We start from the raw sequence: 20,499 nt of genomic DNA, 5'->3' as shown, positions 1-20,499 counted from the left end.
AAGAATGATAACTTCTTGTTAGCATTGGTATTTTTTTTTCTAAAAAGAGACTTTGACGTAAAAAGAAGTTCCTTTAAAATTCAAATTGTCCATGGGAAAAGTCAATTGTTTTTCATTTGTGACTATGAGAAATGGAGTGTTTCACTCCTAACGGTTGCAATTCAGAGGTATTCACACTCACAAGAATAGAATCCTTACTTAAACTGCATTTTCCATGATACATGATGAAGGTACAAGGACATGTTTCACCAACCATTTTAAGAGCTTTTTTGGAGGGAAGCCAAGGAAGTGGGGTGTGGAAACATCAAATAAACCTCCCTATGACACTGGGACAGCTCCAGTAATATTATCTATAGTTAAGCCAAATGTAATTTTGGGACATTCCTCAGCAGAAACAGATAAAACTATCCCTTCCACTAAATTCAGCGTGAAAGAAATTCTGATTTTCAGATGCCTATAGTTATGAGATTTGTCTGATCCACTTGTCATAATAGGAAAAGTGAATGAATATTCTTTGGCTACATGGAAGCTTAGTGATACAGTTGTAAAACACTATGACCAAAACTAAAATTATCTCAGGCAAGAAAACCTGCAGTTGTGCCAACTCTAAGATAGGTAGTGGGATAGGTAGTGTATGAGTGGCTTGCATCAGTATGACTTGTACCAGACTAATGACAGCAGATGAAATAATTCTAGGGCAACTGTGCATGTAGATAAGGTCAATGTCCTCTGTTTAGGTCAACAGCTTAAAAACAAATTAGAACGTCAGCTTTAATAAAAGTAAGTTTATGATGTTTTAATAAATATTGATATTTGATAAATATTTTAATCACAATAATTGATGTTCCTTGATGTTAGCTTTTGGCAAAGAATTTGGTTTTGTATAGGCATATAATTTTTGTGGCAGAATATTGTTATTATTTAGGAATGGTTATGTTAATTATATGGGTAATTATGGAGGGTGGGTCGGTAGGGGTTTGGGAAATGAACAGATCAGATTTTTACCTTCCACTGAAATACTTTCTTTGGTCATAAATTTGCCTGTATTGTTTGGTGCTGCTGTCCTGGAAGAAAGATTTGGCAGTGCTTGTTTGGACAGATGACTTCAAGTGATTAGCAACCTGATATCAGATGCTGGCAGCAGGATGCTAAAAGAACATGCTAATGTCCTCCATTTTGACACGCTGGCTCAATTTTGTAACGAGCTGGCACTATTTATGATTCCATTTTTATCTTTTAAATGCCATGACAGATGGTAGGTCCTACAGCCAACTCTATTGCCATCGAACTGCAGAAAGCATGAAATGTTGGTAATGGTGAAATCAAACCATGCAACATGTCCTCCTAACTGTGCCTGGGAGTTGTCCCCTAAATTTCATCAGAGTGAGGAGAATATTGGCTGTTCTCCATTCCCCAGGGAAAGATGAAGCAGCCATAAATCAGAAATAAAAAACAAAGTCTCCCCAAGTATGGAAAAAAGAGGACTTCTTGGACACAGATAGCTTCATCACCTGTAAAATCAATTGGCATACAACATTTGCATTGTAATGTTCAATCTGATGTGTAATCAAGAGGTATGCTCCTGTCTGGTATTCTGTAGAAGATTCTGGATGAATCTTCACTTTCACAAACTGAATTAGTCTCTTTAAGACTTTCACTTGCATATGGTTTGAGACATTATCCAAATGATTGTACAGCCATCTAAGAAACCAGACAAAACTCACTTCAGCTGCAATCTCCCAGAAATTTTGAGATATAGATAAGGTCTTGACTGAATATGATTTGCCTTTTTTTTCCCTTAGCATACTATTAATCATCATTATTCTAATTCTGTATTTGATTTTAGCTAGATTACTAATAGCACAACGCTTTTACCATTGGCACGATAGCATTAGGTCAGTGCAGACAGATGTCTCTAGGTTCCCAGCTGGGAAAACCATCCTCAGTAAACATATTTCTAACCGGTATATTGTCCCTGCTCTGCCTATGCTCATTCCCATCTGCTTCATGGCATTTTGCCTGCTTACAAGTTGATTGAGCCCTAATCATCCAGCATTGGTGAAGTCAGTGAGGAGTTTTAGATGGACAGCCTGTGTGACACAGTAAGCTACATCATGACCTACTAAAGGTCACATATTCCAAGCGCACAACAGCAGACCAGGTTCTGACCCTGTGATTCTTTTAATACTCCTCTGAAGTCTGTGGGCAAGAGAGCAAGAAGAGGGAAAAAATCGAAACCTCAACCAGTCCTCATTCCACTTATATATGGTAGAAGTGTGATAGATGGAAAGCAGCCAGCTAGTTTGGCCCACATATTTTCTTTGACATGCAATGATGTCCCTCACAAGATCAACAGTCTAAGTGTTGCTGTATGTGCACTCAAAGGATTGTGAAAAAAAAAAAAAAAAAAAACACACAAAGAAAAAGAACAAGAAAAAACAGGTAATGTGAATAGCATTTCTTTACAAGGCAGCCTTGGTCCAAACAAGGTCTTGGGTACTCTGTTCTCACTCAGACAGAACAAACTTGCGTGAAAACCAATCTCCAAGAAGCTTTAGTAAGTACTATGTGCCACAATCAGTGAAAGCTCTGTAGAGAGAAAGGTAAGTCTCATTTATTGTATGATGATGTGACATGAAGATTCATGAGATGTTTCCAAGACAATTTTTATTTTTCTGTACTATCAATGGATTTTGTTACAGGCATGACAATGTGCAATGTTATTCCTTTCAGACAAAAATATTTAAGTAGTAATATTGGCAATGAACCTTGGATGAATATTGAAGGTTAAAAGACTGGTTTTCTCTTTATCTGAAAAAAAAAAATAAATAAAAAAAAATTGATAATAAATGTCTGAAGAGCATGCTGTCACTTGTACTCAAAAGCCCATACCCAGCTGGTAGACTTCCAACAGATTTTCTCTCCATACATGGGTATCTTTTTCAAGTTTAGGAAAGGAAAAATAACTGTAAAGCATAATCATGTCTTTAGTATATCTGAAGAGCTATTACAGCTTGGGAGAGAAGTATAAGAAACTATGCTGCTATTAATAGAAATTCCCAGCATGGAGTAATAATTCTGCAGATGTGACTCTTTGATAAAAATCTGGTACGGACATCTATATTTTTTTAAATTACCCTAGCAACTTGTAGAGTTCTGCCCAATATATTCATCAGATCCTTAATATTTCAGTGAAATTTCACTTGGGTTTTGTAAAGAAACATAATTCAGTTCCTCTGAATATACAGAAATGTATAGGCTAGTGCCCAATCTAGTCTATAAAGCAAGATGAGGAGGGATCTCTACATTTCTTTTCCCACTTTGCTTTCTTTAGGTAGTTTGGGGACTACTAGTTATGACAGGTTTGCAGCAGTGAACAGAACAAAACCATTGTCCAGGCAGACCATGTACTTTACACACCTCTTTCTGTAATATGTAGGCAAAGCCAGCATTTTCACTTTACCACTGGCAGGTAATCAGGTGAAGATATAGTTAAAGAAAACATCTGTATCTGTGCCCCCAGCCAACCCTTCATTTTAGACATGTTCCATCTGTACCTGAGCTAGAAGATCAGATCAACTCTGTTAGGACTGCTGAGACTGACAGGTGTATTCTCAAAGCCATTCCTTTGGCATTTTGTCATATTCCTGCAGACACATTATACCTGGCTATATTCTTTCATGTTTTTAAGTTATACATCCACCCCACAGTCTGGGTTTGATCTCAAACCAGCTCTAGTCTTCATGTGTTTTGCAGTATCACCACAGGCAAGTCCTGTAGTAAAGGTGTGTATTATCATTTCATTTCAGTAGATGGTGAATCAAGACACATGTTGAAGACTACCTTGCCTCTTTTTGCCAGATTCATCATCAGCAACGGACTGAGGACTAAGCATGGGACATTCATGATCTCCTTGGAGGCAGTCGACCAAGCTTTGCCGACACTATCTAGGAACATGGGGTTAAGATTAGTGGAAGGTGCTATGGTACTCCTTTCTCCTGATGTCCTGCAGCTTTCAGATCCAGACACAGCTAATGAAGACCTTACCTTCCTCTTGGCTCAGCTCCCCCAATATGGTCATCTCTATTATCGAGGGGCTGTGCTACTACAGTACAATTTCACCCAGAGAGATGTGGACAACATGGATGTTGCATACAAGCACCGAGGTGGGGATTCCCAGATTGACAAATTTACATTTGTTGCAACAGATAGGACTAATCAAGGCTTCATCGTGAATGGGAGGGTGCAGATCGAGCCAGTGGCATTCACCATTCAGGCAAGTGTGACCACAGGCCTACTTAAAAGAGATATATAGCATGATAAGGTGGGAAATGCACTGATTTTGACTAAGCTTAGAATTGCTACTTGCTGCAGCCTATTATTTAACAGAGATATTTATAAGCTAAAAGGCTTGCTTTCTGTGTTCTAAGTAATTACCACAATACATTACTCAGAGAAATATATATACACATCTATATATAGATAGATAGCACAAGCATGTGCTGTATCTCACTGCATGACGCAAGCAATTGTGCAAACAGAGCCTGGAAACCTCACATGAAAAATAGTACTTAACTGGAAGTCAGATTTCTTCTGGAGCAGACAGTTAATCAAAATGATAGTTGCTCTCCTAAGCAGGCTATTGTGCTTGTAGCAAAAGTAGAATGGATAGAGCATATCCTGATACTGTAAAATAAATATACATTTATCTAACTTTGATTTAGGTGGATCATTTGGACAAAATGGCACCAAAAATTATTCACCTCCACTGCTGTTCTGATGTGGAACTGCTGAAGAATGGTAATTATGGGATCTATATTACTGCCAGGTCCCTGAAGGCATCTGATCCCAATACAGAGGATGACAAAATAATTTTTAAGATTTTACGAGGTCCTCGTTATGGCTACCTGGAAAACGTAACAACGGGTACTGTATTCTATAATCTCTATGTCTGTTTTTGGGACATAACCAGACCAGATTTCAAAACCTATCCTGTTAATAGTTGCTTGGCAGAGGAAACCAAAATTTTTAGCAAACTTTGGGCAAGGTTTGATTGTAATAGGAAAGCTTTTGCACCAAGACCTAAGTGTCATGTTCATCATTAATCCTTACAAAGTTTGAGAAGATTGTTAGTAGCTGCAGTTCAGAAACTACTTTTAGGAAAGGAAGCTTGAAAGATTGGCATAGGAGGTAGCAAACTAGAATAAAGCATATGTACTCTGAACTTTATGACAAGGAGAGTAACAATGAATATTGAACTAGGTCACTTGACCAACATGTCACATGGGAACTAATTGACTGGGGCTTATAATGAACTGGGATGTTGCTGTGTAGTTGTAAAAACAGCTTTCTGGAATTTCAAAGTTTTCCAAGTGTTTAACAAAGAGAAAAGTTGAAAACAGTCTGTATGAGCTACATGGTTCATATAGACTTAACAGACTTTTAACTTACATTGACTTTTCCTTTCTTTCCCAGGTGGATTTATCCATGAAGAGTTTAGCCAAAAGGATGTAAATAGCAAAATTATACTTTATGTCATCAATCCATTGTGGGAAATGAATTCAGACAACTTGGAGTTTCAGGTCACAGATCCCAGTGGAAATTCAGCGGTTCCCCAAATGTAAGTTTGATCGTCGGTTTTGAGCACTGTAATGCACTGTGAACATCATCTATCAGGGCTCTGGGGTGGCTTCTGCCTAAGGTCAAATGAATCAGTGCTGGCCTGGAAGCTGAGCAGGACTGAATGTAGCTATGGTTTCAAAGACTCAAACCACCATTTCTTTTGCTGAATAATAAGAAGTTTTCTGCTGAATAATTTTTCTGCTGAATAATAATAAGAAGAATAAGAAGTTTTCTTCCCCTCAGGGTAGCAAAATACAAAGGGCTAGTTTCAAGTCAGACTGGGGCACATTCCGGGCCACAGGCCTAAGATCATGATGGTGGGGATGCTCTTCAGCTGTAAAAGCTAAGGGAGTCATAATTTTTCAAAAGAGCAATAAAAGAAGGCGGAGGGCACACATCATTCTCTTTGTCATGTAATTCTACAGTTTCAACTAGGCATATTATCCAATCTTCCTTTTGACATATGATAAACCTTTTGTACAAAAATTGCACACTGGGTTATCATCTGAACTGCACTTTGAAGATAAAGGCCGAAAGTGGGAGTAACTCTTCCAAAGGGGACAATGTTTTTCTTATTTCTGCAAATAGGACTGAATGTTCCATTTATTTAATCTGAAGTAACTGAGAAAAATAACTGACACTATTTCTCTGTGCTGAACTGGCTACCTGCAAACCACGAATCACAGGGAAGGAAACTTCCCCGGAGAGGGAAAAGAGCAGACAGCTGGCTTCAGGCTCCAGGCCCCTCTGCAAAGCACTTGAACGACAAAGAGGACTGAGGCTGAGCAGAGCTGGAGCCAGTGTTTCCGCAGTTACGCACTAAGCCAAAAGATGTCCCTATATCCAAACACATCTGAACGAAGCTAACCTGAGCGCTTCCCAGCTGCCCTGTGCTTGCTCACAGATGCTCTGATATTAAACACATTATTAATACGCAGTCACACTTCATGGGAAAGTATGAGTTCTTGCATATAAATAGCAATGCATAACAGCTTTTAGGAAAAAAGAAAAGAGAAAACACTATTCTTATGGGAAACAGGAATTTCAGAGAAGTAGAACATATTTGTTAGCTGCACTGGACCCCAGAACAAAGAGGAATTTGTCTTTTAAGGAAAAAATAATGTTTTCATTATGTTATTTATAAGCTTGTGATTTTTTTTTTTTAATAGTTCATCACTTAATTGTCAGTGGGTCAAAAGAAAAGCTTGATGTGCACATTGATACTATTGAAATTGAATCCCACCTTTTGACTGCTGCACCACATCAGGATTATTAATACTCTTTAGAAAAAAGAAAGCAAATCAGCTTCTAAGTAGGTTATCTACCTCCTGGGTATCAGCAGATATTAGGAGGACAGGAAGAAACTTCCACTAGTGTTAGAGCTATTCAACCTTGAAAGTTCTAGAAGTTTGTTTTGGAAAAGTTCAGGTTGATTTGTAAGTAGCGCAGCTCATTTTCCTTCATTCTGCTCTCATCTCTGACTCTCACTAATTTTTATTACAGCTTTTCAAAAGGTGAGATCTTTATTGGTTACCCCGTGCAGCATGAGATTCTCTAAGGTTCAGTCACATTCCCTATAGGCCATTCTAAAATTGATTATATGAGAAGTTTGGTTTCAGCTACTTCTATGGCTGAGGGGAAATGCACACAGAGAATTAAATGAAGGGTTGTGGGGTGAACACACATATAGAAGCAGTGAAGTCCTGGAGTGTGCCCATACACTAGAGGAGGTGAGTTGGAGGAGAGATGAAGTGGGAGGAAAGGAGGATATTGCAGAGAAAATACTTGGAGTGACAGTAAAAACAAATTACAGGGATGGTGGGAACCACAATAACCTGTATTGCTTGGCCTGTCTGATGTTATGGACAAACCATACTCTTTCCAAACCCACTGCAGAACCTCTCTGGTTCTGAAAAAAAAATGTTCAAGCTTGGCTTGAGTCAGACAAGGGCTCAACTGGAAGATTTATTAGCTGCTTCTCACTTTGTAATCAGCCAAATCACACACAAATATTTTGACTTGGAAGGAAAGACTGACTATGTGTATTGGCTAGATTAACAGTCGAGAGAGAAACGCCACCTTACTGACCCTTCAGACAGCAGGGGGTGGGGGCAGCAGGGAAAGGTGGCTTTGTTCCATGCAGGCTTCCCTTCCTCTACCCACAGGCTGGAGCTGCAGTGGTCTCGGATTGAAATGCAGCAGACTGAGTATGAGGTGTGCGAGAACGTGGGGATGCTGTCCCTGAAAATCACCAGGGCAGGACACTCTGCCGATTCTGCCTTCATCATGGTGAAGGTAAAGCTAAAACCAAAAGTTTTAACTGGAAACTAATAATAAGCTGTGGAGTCTGTTAATTTCTTCCTTGGACTGGCATTGAATGGCAGTTGCATATCACAACGTTTATTCTTTAGGCCTTCATCTTGTTTTTCAGCCTATGCACATGTACAGCTAGGCGTGTCTTGTTGGGACCCCATGGGGAAATGCTGTACCTTCAGCACACAGCACAGTACAGCAGTTTGGTGAAACAGGTTGCAGCATGCCATGTACTGCTTGGTTTCTTTGCAGGTCAATGAAATATCTGCTGTGCTGGGAAAGGACTTCACAGTGACTCCCTCCAAACTTGTTCAGTTTGATCCAGGTACAAACAAGTGCACTAATTTTAAAACAAATTCACTGATTTTGAAAGTGTAAACTCTCATTTTGGAGAGTGCAATGTGTTATGTTTTCATAGCTAGAGGAGATAAATAGGATTAAAAATACTTGGGTTCATTTTCCAGAAGTGCTGTGGGCTTCATTATTGTCATGCTTTGGGTGTCTCTGGGGAAAAAATAATCTGGGAGAGAGTTTCACAATTTACCATTCAGATACTCAGCTTCACCTGAAAAAAAAGAAAAAAAAGTTTTTGCCCATATAAATAGATTATCTAGGTATGAAAACCCATATGCTATCATAATCATAATCATAATCCCTTTGCATATGCTAGCCTTTTGGAGATTTTTGGAATGCATTCTGTAGGCATAGACTAGGATTTATTAGGGTTTAGAAAATGGAGTCCACAGAGGCCTCCTTGGGTGTGCCCTGCAATGACAGTGGAGGTTATGCCACTGCTGACAGGAGTAAGATTTCAATGGCAGAAAGTCACAGTGGCTACAGAGGAGAGAAAATATAGAATGTATAAAAGGCTGAAATAAATAGCAAATATTTGATGGTAAAAATTAGTCCAAGTGCTTATCTTCGTTTTGAAAACAGATACTGGGAATACAGCAAGTCAGTTCCAGCCTGGAGATTTTTACTTTAGCACCTCAGCTTTTATGTTAATTAAAAAAGAGCATCACATGCTTTGGAGATTATGTAGCAATGTATTCCATGGATGAATTCATAAATGTACCTCAGCAGACAACAATAAAAAAAAAAAAAGGGGGGGGGGGGGGGGGGGAAGGTGGAAGTCTGCCCTAATTTCCAATACTCTGAAGCACACATGAAATCTCTGAAACCAGTGAGCCATTCCTTAATGCCTTTTATTTAGTGTTAGTTTTTTTTATTTTTTTTTTTCATGTTAAATTAGAAGATGGAAAAAAGATTAGAGAGATCAGTGTGAAAAAATCTTTCACACTGTGCTTACACATCACTCCAGCTCTCCTTCCTGTAATGTATTTTGCAATCAAACTTACCCAACTTTGGACGAAAATGGCTAGAAATCATAGCAAAGAGATTTTCTGTGTAAGTCCCCTTACTGAATTTTCCTTTTCTGCTGGTAGCAGCAGATTCTCCAAGCATGGGGCTTCCTGATTATGATGGTGAGCCACATGAAAGTTAACTGTGAACATGGACAGGAGAGATGCACACTGTTCCTCTTTTCTGGCCAGCTTCTCTTTTCAAACAGATGAGCTCCCTCACACAGTCTATTTGGGTGGCTGTCTCTCAAAGTCCTTTGCTTACGTTTACCTGGAAGGACCTTCCAGAATGGTACATCAAGTGTATCAATTTCTTAGTCCTCAATTCAAGAGGTTTGATATTTTTTATTAGTTGTATTTATTAATCATAAGTCTGACAGGTTTGTTTTAAAAGCAAATGCCAGTTGATGGAATGGATTGACACATTAGACTTATATCAATAAATTGTAAATGAAACTTCGAACAAAGGCGGCCCTATTGAAGCTTATGGATCTGTAGGTACTAACTGAGCTGCTCTTGGCCAGAGGATTCAACCTGGAAAGAAGCAACTTGGAAGCAATGAAAAGTGTCACAAGGTTGTAGAGATTCTATTTTTCCATGCTGCCCTTGTGTGTTTGATACTAATTCTGGACCTTAGCATTGAATTTGTAATGCAGAAACAGTTCCCGAAATTTTTGTATGACAACAATGTGTACACAGATCGGCTTCTGCCATACTACCTCTGACTTTTCACAGACAAATTCTGAAGATTTTTGGCTAATAACCAGTCTAGTCCTTTATCTTGGAATAATCTTTTCTCATTTTCACTAATGCAAGCCTGAATTTACCCAGTAAAGACAAGCAACTAAGCCAAAATTTTGTAACCAGGTGTACATTGTGCCTTCTGAAAGGTTGTACTTCAAGTCAATGTACTCTTTGATCCATTTGCAGGTATTTTGAATAGTTGTTCCATCTCTAAAACTAAGCTTTCAGCATAAAAAGCACATGCTACATTTTCTCTTGAAAATCCGAATGGAAGTCCCAAATTCATGTATTGTATTGCCATTTGCTGTGTCTAAAGCAGCTTTTTGTTACTGTGTATGCACTTGAAATGAATCATCTTTGTTCAGGAGCAAATTCGAACCTGAAGTTATCTGGGAGAACAGCAGGAGTCCAGTCAGTTGGTGGGAGCACAATAGCATACACAAGCTACTCCATTCTAGCTACAGACATGTTAATTAATATATTTCTTTGACACTCCAATTGATTGAAATAGCAATTAAAGAGTAATTAAAATGTTTATTTCTGTTAGGAATGTCAACCAAGATGTGGAATATTGCAATTACTCATGATGGATTAGAGGAAGATGATGAAGTCTTTGAAGTAGTTCTGAACTCCCCTGTGAACGCAGTTCTTGGCACCAGGACAAAAGCTGTAGTGAAAATTTTGGACTCAAAAGGAGGTATTCTCTTTTGATCTTCATCTTTAAACTGTGGGACAATCTTGGCTAGGTAGCTACTTATTGCCAACCACAAGTTGTTCCTAACACTTACCTTCACATCAAAATGCTTACTTTCTTTTCAGAGAAAACAGGCTTGGCAGTTGCAGACCATTTATTCTCTCACACAATCGTATTCATCCTCTTAGGAAACACAGCATGGAGAAAGCAACAAGTACAAAATGAGAAGGGTGGGGGGAAACAAAACACTTTTCATAACAACATGAGTTCAGCTCTCATTTATTGAAGTGGAAAAAAAAAGATTGTTGAGTCCATTAGAATTGTTTTTCAGTGATTGTACAACAGTGGTTACACACCTCTGAAAAAGATTGATTTTCCTCTCTAAAAAGAAATGTAACAACGAGACACAGCTCTTAGAAATAGATTTTCTAATGCATAGCAAACACAGTCCACAACATTACAGTGCACAGCAGTGATTATTACAGAGCTTAGGCCGTTATTTCTTTATTATTATTGTGTTTTTCAGTAGCCAAATGTGGTGTGCCTAAAAGCACACCAAAAAGTAGCAACTGTAGAAAAATACAAATGATTAGCAAAGCAGCTGAGTCCTTTAAAAGGTGAATACTATTTTCCCTTCTGGTACTTAGTGAAACAGTATTTTAAATACATGTGTTGTAATGAATGAAGCTTCATTTTACCAAAATTCCTTTTAAAATTTGAGATCTAGTTTCTCTTTAACATTGATAACATAAGTCAGGAGTTAATTGACAGAACTAATTTGAAGGAACAATAGTGTCCTGGGTTTCTGAAGAGGAAATTGACTGGTCATGCTGGAATTATCACTAATATTAGTTAAAGACACCTATCCCTGCCCAAAAATCCAGCTCTCCAAACCCTAATCTATGCATGAAAACAGGTATCTTCTGCAGATACTTGGTAGGGATTCCGATCTATGGTTATGTAGATGCATTATGTAAAAAAATGTACATATACAGATAGCTGCAGTCATAGACAGTTATAACTAAGAAAACCCTGCAAACAAGGATGACTGAACAAACAGCAAATCAGCCACATCAAGTGAAAGAATCATCCAACTTTTAATGACAAGCTGTTTATATGGCCATGTCAACGTGACCAGTTGTCTGATCGTACAGCTAGAACTGACCATCTGCCATTTTTAATGCTTTCAGGTCAGTGCAGCTCTTTCCATTCTTCTGGCCAAAGCAAGCATGACTTCTGGAGGAGAGGCACACTGTTTGCAGTTTCCTCAGGCTCCTCATCACCTTCCAGGTCTGGCAGCGTTCACTTGGAAGGGATCCCACCTCCTCCTTCCAAAGGGATGAGAGAGCACAGAGGGGACACGCTGCAGGAGCACAGCTTGGTGAATCAGTCAAGGACCAGGCTGAGAGTGATAGGAAATGGCAGAATAGTAAGACACTTCTGTTGTGCGGTGATGGACTGATTTATGTATTCATCGGGATTTGATATCTTCATTTAATTGTCCTATTTCTGAAGTGTTTCTACCTGACTGTGCAATAGGTGTAAACTACCTGCATTTGTCCTGAGTCAGACCTAAGTGTTACAGGATTATTTAAAAATACTGTGGAGGGGGCTGGGGAGTGAGGAGGCACAGGAATATTTCCTGATTTTGAAGATCCACATATGAGAGAGAGGAATGAAAGCAGTTGCGCAAGGAAATGTGCAACAAGCAACAACAGTAATTATGTAGCTTTTAATCTTGTCTAAGTTATGGGTCAGCTAGAAGAAAGATGCAAGGTTTCATTGAAGTCACTGGAGTCATGCCAATGCATAGAAACTGTACATCTGGTCCTGAAGTTGTAAGGGTGAAAATACTGTTAGCTTAAACAGTGAACAGCACCTGCCCATTGAGTTTTCCTATTTAAGTTATGTTGGTTTAACTAGGTGGTTTTGTCATATTCTGCTATTGTGATCTTAAAAGTTAATGCAATCTGTTTATATAAAAACATTTTTAACATGTGATTTTTGACAGCTGTTTTCAGAAGCCATTAGTTTGCATTTTCAGAGAGAAAGAGCTAAAATCAAGATATGTTCTGCATGATTTGGAATTTAGACCATGTAGCACATCTTGCTAAAATTTTTGTTTCTTCAGTGTATGAATATGTCCATCTCATTCTGCTACTGTACTTTTTTTTCAGGTTCATCCTTCATCTGTATTTAGAAATGGAACGGATGTATTTTTCAAAGTAAGAGTCTTGTGAATATTGCTCAAACATTTCTGTGATTTCTTTCTGATTCTGTTCTTTCCAGACTTTATGCAGAACAACTTGCTAACCAAGTTCATTGCTTCATTGTGATGAATACTTTATTTTTGTGTGTATCTTTCTTTTTCATTGTTGTAATTTCCCCTTAATTTCCAACAATTTGTACTATTGCTGGGGGTGGGGGCGAGGAGGTGGGGAGGGGAGGCAGTATTTAAGAGTTGCTTGTAAGAGCTAACTCACTGTTTTACCTCTCCTGTTTTGCTTGTTTGTGGTACTGTAAATCCAAGTATCATGGGATGGTATCACTCAAAATGGAGGATGACACCTCATCAGCTAAAGCAAACAAGAAGGCTGAAGTGTCAGTAATTAACCAAGCACAAATGCAGATAAATGTCGTCTCCTCTAGGAAGACAGAAATCCCACAAGCTGATAAGGCAGAACTGGCATCTGAACCAAGCTCAAGCCATGAAGTATGAAACCTTTTCTTCCATAGGAATTTTTACCATCTGTTTTCAGTCATGCTCTTTTCCAAAATGAGTTAATGCCTCTGAGATCAGAAGCCTAACTCCCCCTGTTCCAAAGCTGAGTTTGAACAATACACAGATAAATTAACAACTTAATCCTTGCAGTTTTCATGTCATGAAGTTTTAATATAAGAGCTGTTGCATCTGTTTCATGTAGCTTGTTTGTGTTTTTTTTTTGTTTGTTTGTTTGTTTTCGTAATTATTTTCCTTCAAATGTTCAACCGCCATTCCCTTTTCCAGGACTTCAACTCCTTTCCAAAGGCTTGTACACCAGATTTGAAGGGGCTCTTGCATTATGAAGAGAGCACTCAGAAGTTATTTCAGTGTGATGGGATAATATGGAAATTCTGGCGTTCCCAAAGCAAGGTAAAAAGGTCACCATGACTATCCAACTGAAGCAGAGCATGGAGTCTGCAAAGCATAAGACTCTGAAGCAAAGGACCAGCCTGTAACAACTACTGACTTGTGCTTGCAGGGGATAAAAGGGTTGTCCAGAGTCAGGTTTACTGTCAACAGAAGAGAAGAATCCCAGAGACAAGATGAGGGCTTGATTGCTGTGGCTACCTTTTTGTTTCTGTCACCCACAGGTGCTTCTAGACAAACTGCATGGGCACAGTTGTCTTGATGCTTGTGGGATTGTAGGCATGGGAGAGTCAGTAAATGAAGTCTATGAGAGAATGGGTGGGATTTAGTAAATTCAACTCGCTTAGGTATTCTGTAAGCAAACATCCTCCCTTGCCACTCACAATCTCATACTGAAGTTTTGTTACACTTCATTCCCTACGCAAACTGCAGGAGCCAGGAAATGTTATCCAAAACAATGTCCTCTCTTAAGAGGATTTCTGGATCTGAAACTTTGTGGCAGCTTTATGCTACTGATTATAAACCATAGAGTCCTCTGGCAGGCATGTAATTCTTTACATCTTCTAAGTGATGCTTTAGCTTTATTGACATACACCAATTTTCATGTTCAGTCGAATTCTGGAGAGGCTATCAGCAGCACCTTCAGCCTCAAGCCTGATTATTAGTGCAGAGCTAGACCACTGTGAGCAAGAGTCTGTTCTGCCTTTTCATCTTTTATTTCAGGAGGTGAGCACAAAAAAATGTCCCTCCGGATGGAGTCATCATGATGGGAACTGCTATTTTCTGGTAGTGAATCACAAGGTCACCTGGAATACTGCTGCTCGGGCTTGCAGAGAACAGTAAGACACTTCTCCAAACAAATGTGTTTGCTGTGCACTGACTGTTGCCCTGAACTGCATGTTGATCCTGAGGATGAGCTCACTTGGATAAGCCCTGCTTTTGTTGTGCTGCATAGCTACCACATGATTGAACAAGTCCTGGGATTCTGACCCAGTGGAAAATTCAAATACTATTAGTGTCATATGATTTTGGGTGGTTATTGTACTATATTCATTATATGAATGCCTTTCTTCAGCCTTCTTTGATCCACCACTTCCTTGACTCTGCCTTCAGTTAATACTAGCAACAGCTCTATGTTACCAGCTCCTCTGTGCTGCATGGTATTCTTCTGAAGATGCTGATTCAGATTCTGTAACTACTCAAAAACTTTGTTATCCAATTTTACAGTAAGCTTTTGACTTCTAAGGATAAGTGAAAATTAGTAAATTATAATAATAATTGTAACAGAGTAGGAGGCAAATACAAAATCCACCATACAAGCCAGCCTTGCACTTTGGAGGCGTGCTTTGTGATTTTTGTTTTAGGAACAACAGTTTAGGACTGGAAGGAATGCTAGCCTTGGTAACATTGAGCTTGCCTGGGATCATGCATGTTCTGTACCTTGTATTGAATTCTGAGCACCAGGCTGAACAAAAGGACGGGCTTTAATAGCCCCTTTCTATTGCTCCATGAAATGAAAATTGAAACACACAGATGGGTTGGAGATGGAAGAAACAGAATACATTCAGGAAGTGGTTGAAGAACATATGGGCAGCATGAAACATGTACAAGCATGCATACAAACCTTGATTTATTCCAGTCAGTTATACCAGTTTATTTTGTCTTGGTAACAGGCGAAAGGAAAGTCTTACTTCCAATACCTTCCAGATAATGGAAGATACTCTTTATGAAAACTCACCACAAATCTCACATTGTTGATAGTTTTACCTAAAGTGTTGGGTTATCCCAGCAAAGCTGTCAGTTGTGAATATTCTAATATTTCTTCCCGAAGGACTCAGCATTCAGTTGATTCCTGGGGAACTCTCACTGAATTAATCACATGTCTGTATACTGGGAGGTGTTCCCATTTTCTAGAAGAGTGTGTTCCCAGGGACCCATGCTGTTTGTGGAAGATAACTTCCTGCTGAAGGCTATAGTGTGTAATACAGAAGTTAAACTGAGTTACAGTAAGTTAGTGACAGCGTGAAACAGCTACACAAAGAGTCAAGGCATATCACAATCCACAAGCAAGTGAATCCTAGGGCAGTGACAATTTAATTAATGTCAGATTACCACAGACTGACGAAGCTTTATCATGGTAAATGGAGTACTCCTGACCTCCACCTGGAATAGATTTACAAAAGTAGGACTCCAGGCACACACTTTAAAGTGTTACTAGAAGATAACTTAATATATCTTATTTTGTGCTTTTGTCTTCCTCCCCCCATGCCCCCATCATCCACCACTGCCAGTTCTGGTATTTCTGTAATTGATACTTCTAGTACTTTTACTGTTGGCATTTAATTGGCTGAAGTTTTCCAATAAGTAAATGAAATCAACATGGATGCCACTCCTCAGTTTTTAATAGATCATAGAAACGTCAGATATTGAATAAAAAGATTAGAATTGACTTTCATGATATCAGCCAATTTCACTGAAAAAATAAGGATATTTTTTATTACTAAACAAGTAGCAATATTTTCAATTTCTATTCTATTTTCTTGCTTGACATTTGCTAGTACATAGATCAGGACAAAACGCACAAACAGCAATTTATCATGGAAGCAACTGCTATCTGGACATAACTGTATGTACTTGGGCTTATGTAAACCTTTTTGAGTTCTATCACTGCACATTGCAGCAGTGAGCTTTAACATGTGTTGCATCCATTTGTTACAGGTGGCATACCACTCTTTGGTTTTAATGTGCAGAGATAGAAGACAACATAAAGATGGGCTTGTCTTGACACAAGTTGCTGAATAGTGATAGTGTGGTTTAAAAAAATCTCAGCTAATTGCACATAAAATCTTGTACCATTTCTAAACCTCCTCCAATACATTGGAGAGAAAGGTGGTTTAAAACTCATTTCTCTGTGTTTGTTTCTTATGCATGAAGAGACTCTTGGCAGCATAAAGAGAAGCATCTGAGGGATATTATGGCTCAGTGACCACACAGCAGCCTGATTTAGCAGCAGTTTTGGTCATTTATGTTGCAGTTCTTGTTTATCCCATAGAAAGGCATCTTCCCCTGGGGTCAGTGCAGCAGGGCTCACTCACATGTAAGATGGTTTCACTGCTGCTCCTGCAAAGACAGAATCCACTGTTGCTTGAATTGCTGTTAGTCAAATTATGCCTTCACCATCCTGAAGTTAAATATTCAATGAGAGTCTAAATATGATCAGATTTCAGATCCTTTGCTGCCAGCTTTTTAAGACGGTCTGTTCTTCTGTTCTGTGTTTGTATCTTAGCAACATGTGGCCTCAGTCCTTAGGAATCACAGGCAAAGCCATATCTAAAACAGTGGTCAGATCCTTTGTGGTGGCTCTGTACTGCCTTGTGCAAAGCAGGGTGGACCCAGCTGCCCTCCACTCCTAATGCTGTGCTAGTTCTGTGAGAGACTGATTTAACTTACATTGTTACTGGTGACTCCAGCATAGGAGAGTAATTACCTAGAGTAATTTTGAAGGCCCAAGGTGTCTGACTTTCAACAGCCACTCTGGAAATGTAGAGCTCCTGTAAACTTTGCATCATGTCTGTCAATCTCATCTGATTGTTTTGAATACCAGGAGGTGTCATAAGCAATGCTAGACAGCTATTTCAAGGCACCAGGATTACTCCCTAGGCGAGCGAACAAAAGCCTGGGATAATTACAGCAGAGCCTCTCAGTCACTGCCCCTTCACTGTCAGTATGGGACATGAATTCACTGCAGTAATTCGTATCACATGTCCTCCTGTGCTACAGAGATCTTCACTGCCAGTCAAGTGTGCTTTCACAGAAGTTCAGTTTATCAGAATGGCACAGACCTCCTTAAAATGTACTGGTTAATTTCATGTAAAATCAGAAAAGTCTTTGTGCTAGGTGTTTTGCATATAATACTTCAACGTTAATGGCTATCTGAAATATTCCCTTAGCTTGGGAAACTGCTCTTAGATGAATGCTCTTGACTTGAAAGCAAAAATTTTAAAGCACAAAGGAATGATTTGCAAATGGACTTAGCACAGGAATCAGTGTTGTGGTTTTGTTGTTTGTATTTAAATAAGGCAGTATGACCTCTTGTACGGAGTAATTTAAATTAGGAAGTGGTAGATTTACATAACTCCATAATGAACATTATTTCATCAATTCTTGTGTCAGGAGCTCTGCCTGGAGGTACAGGTTAGTAATATTAACAGCAGTGGTATTTCAGGACTGTTCTCATTTCCCTACAACGCCACAAAACCCTTGACCAGGTTGAACGATTAGAATGGTTGTTCTCTCTTCAGTCATGTTTGTTGGTCAGGCTGTATTTAGAAAGCACTCTTATGGAGGAAAGATTAGATAACATAATTATTGCACTGCTTTCCTTTCACGATGCTGAAGGCTATCCCTGACACTTGGGTTAAAGAAAGTCTGAATCTGTTACTGCTCAGACCACCCTTGTATGTAAATGATATAGCAGTTACTGATACAAATTGATGCTTTTGTTTGTTTTTAATTTTCCTAAAACAATTACAGCTCTCTAAAGTAACTGACTAAGTCCTGGTGCTTTGATTGTCTTTAAGCAGTAGCCAGATAAAATGCCTATTTTTGTTCTTGCTCACTAATGGTGATACCACAGAGACTGCTACCCAAATCTCTTCTCAGCCCCAGCTTTGGTGACTGGCCAGCCACAGTCACTGTGAGGGGGCATGGCATCCTGCTGCTGAGTCAGTTACCCTGGGAGGACACCCTGAGCGAGCTGCCCTGCTTTCCTGGACCTTTTGTTTGAGGAACAAGAATCCAAAACTGTCAAAGAGCATTAGCCAGTCTAACTGCTTTGTTCGCTGGAGACTTAGTAGATGGGCCTGGTGGTTAGGCACAGAGAAGAAGCATGTCACCCTTGTGACATAACGGGACAAAGAGTACATACAGAAGAGCTGGTACCACAGCTTTGTTATCGGTGGGTGAAATTTGGGGATTCTGTACAATGAGGTGTGCAATCCCTGACCCCTGTCTGGATGCTTCTAACCACTTTCTGCTGGGTCAGTCTACCATTTGTAAAGTCATGATCAGTGTTTCTGAGGCCACCCTGCCACACCTCTACCTGTGGACTGTACATGGAAGTTGTCAGTAAGATCCTTTACATTTTGTCCTTTGGTGGTTCCAGATCTGAGGAGGCCCTTGATGGGGCCTGTGTTACTATATGGTCCTCGGTCTAGGGCAGCCTCGATTACACACAGTGTCAGGGCTAACACACAGCTGTTCCGCTGGCGTTGCGGGATCCACTGTGCAAAGAGGAGTAGGGGGGTAAATCCTGGGCTGTTTCAGTTGACTGCAGGTGTAATGGGATAGGCCTTTGAAGCAGAAGCATACCATCAACATTGCTCCAGAAAAAGGAATGGCCCAGGTTTTGTGTGAACAGGACTGTGCAGAACACTGCATATTGCTAGGAATTCCTCCTGATGTAAAATTTACCTGCTGCCCTGTCTTCCATGGGGTTACCGTATAGCATCCACAGGATCATTAATTACTGTTAGAAAAGATGTATGTCAACAAACAGGAATGGAGCTCCAGGCATGGGTCTCTAACTGGGTGGCAGACTTGGTGGTGGAATTCCACCCCAGGATCTTTTCTCTGTCTCAGTAGTATCTGCCATGCCACCCTTGAGGTCTGGTTGTAGTCCCAGCTCTTAAGGACAATTCTCTTCAGAGCAATACTGGTTTTCTGTCTCCAGTGGTTATCTGGCAACAGTCACAAAATTAAATATTAAATAACTTCTGATTTATTAATATTAAATAACGTCTAATGATGCCATTGATGTATTCTTCTGCTAGAATAGTTTTTTGCTGTCTTACAACATGTTTTGATGAGCAGTGTTGTTTCCTTGGGCCCTATCAAACATCACCTAGGATGTTTGAAGGGGTTAGCATCACTGCTAGACTAAACAGCAGTCAGAAGTATGGGAAAACAGAAATGGCAGCGACTCAGTAAGAGAGGAAGGGTGAGAGTAGGCATGACAGGTAAAAAAAGGTGTCATTAGATCAGGTCAGGCAAAAAGATGGATAACCATGAAAGTGGAACTGCTGACAGCTGACAATTCCTGGCAAATATGAAAGATGCCAGTTGACTCTTAATGCTTCAGAATTTGGCCTGACCTCTAAATGGCTTAAGAGAGCCTACTGATGTTAGTATGCTTGGTGCTAGTTGGGGGACTTTGCAGTGGCAAGACCTCTTAGTGTTTAGGTTTTGTAAGCCTTCCATTGGGATTTAAGTACACAGGCAGATTTGAGCTGGTGCATTGGTTTCACTCTAAATCTAGTTAATATAAACCAAAACTCCTTTCAGATCTGAACTAAATGCACAGTCATTGCGAACAACCCAACATTACCTCTCAGAACCACAGTGCCATTCTAAATCAACCCCCTGAATTACACACGGACTTCATTCTATTTTGAAATATGCCCAAGTTTTAAACTGTGTTATTCAGAGCTTTAGCTTTGTCAGAAAACAGTTTAAAAAGAATACAGTCTGCTGCACTACCAAATAGGTGAAGGTATCTTTTGGATTTTTAGTGTGGTAGATTTTTATTTTAGAGAAAATACAGTATTGATAAACAATTATTTCCATGATTTAAAACA

General features: G+C 39.4%; 1 protein-coding gene across 11 annotated transcripts in view; it reads left to right on the top strand.

Annotated features, from left to right (window-relative positions):
- Positions 1-20,499, top strand: part of FREM1 (FRAS1 related extracellular matrix 1) — a 69,094-nt gene that overhangs the window by 46,076 nt on the left and 2,519 nt on the right. For 3 of the 11 annotated variants that reach the window (XM_040541375.1, XM_040541374.1, XM_040541379.1), the window contains 11 exons: positions 3,862-4,276; positions 4,725-4,926; positions 5,476-5,620; positions 7,788-7,917; positions 8,188-8,260; positions 10,588-10,737; positions 11,925-12,163; positions 12,912-12,959; positions 13,265-13,447; positions 13,742-13,867; positions 14,588-14,703. In XM_040541375.1, the coding sequence (XP_040397309.1) occupies positions 3,862-4,276; positions 4,725-4,926; positions 5,476-5,620; positions 7,788-7,917; positions 8,188-8,260; positions 10,588-10,737; positions 11,925-12,163; positions 12,912-12,959; positions 13,265-13,447; positions 13,742-13,867; positions 14,588-14,703 (1,827 nt within the window). Of the gene's footprint in view, positions 1-3,809; positions 4,277-4,724; positions 4,927-5,475; positions 5,621-7,787; positions 7,918-8,187; positions 8,261-10,587; positions 10,738-11,924; positions 12,164-12,911; positions 12,960-13,264; positions 13,448-13,741; positions 13,868-14,587; positions 14,704-20,499 lie in introns of those variants that run through there. The other 8 variants (XM_040541385.1, XM_040541384.1, XM_040541377.1 and 5 more) reach the window with 8 other exon arrangements.

This window comes from Cygnus olor, chromosome Z, assembly GCF_009769625.2.
Source record: "Cygnus olor isolate bCygOlo1 chromosome Z, bCygOlo1.pri.v2, whole genome shotgun sequence".
NCBI lineage: Eukaryota > Metazoa > Chordata > Aves > Anseriformes > Anatidae > Cygnus > Cygnus olor.
The sequence above is the reverse complement of the archived record's forward strand: the minus strand, read 5'-3'. Positions and strand labels throughout refer to the sequence as shown.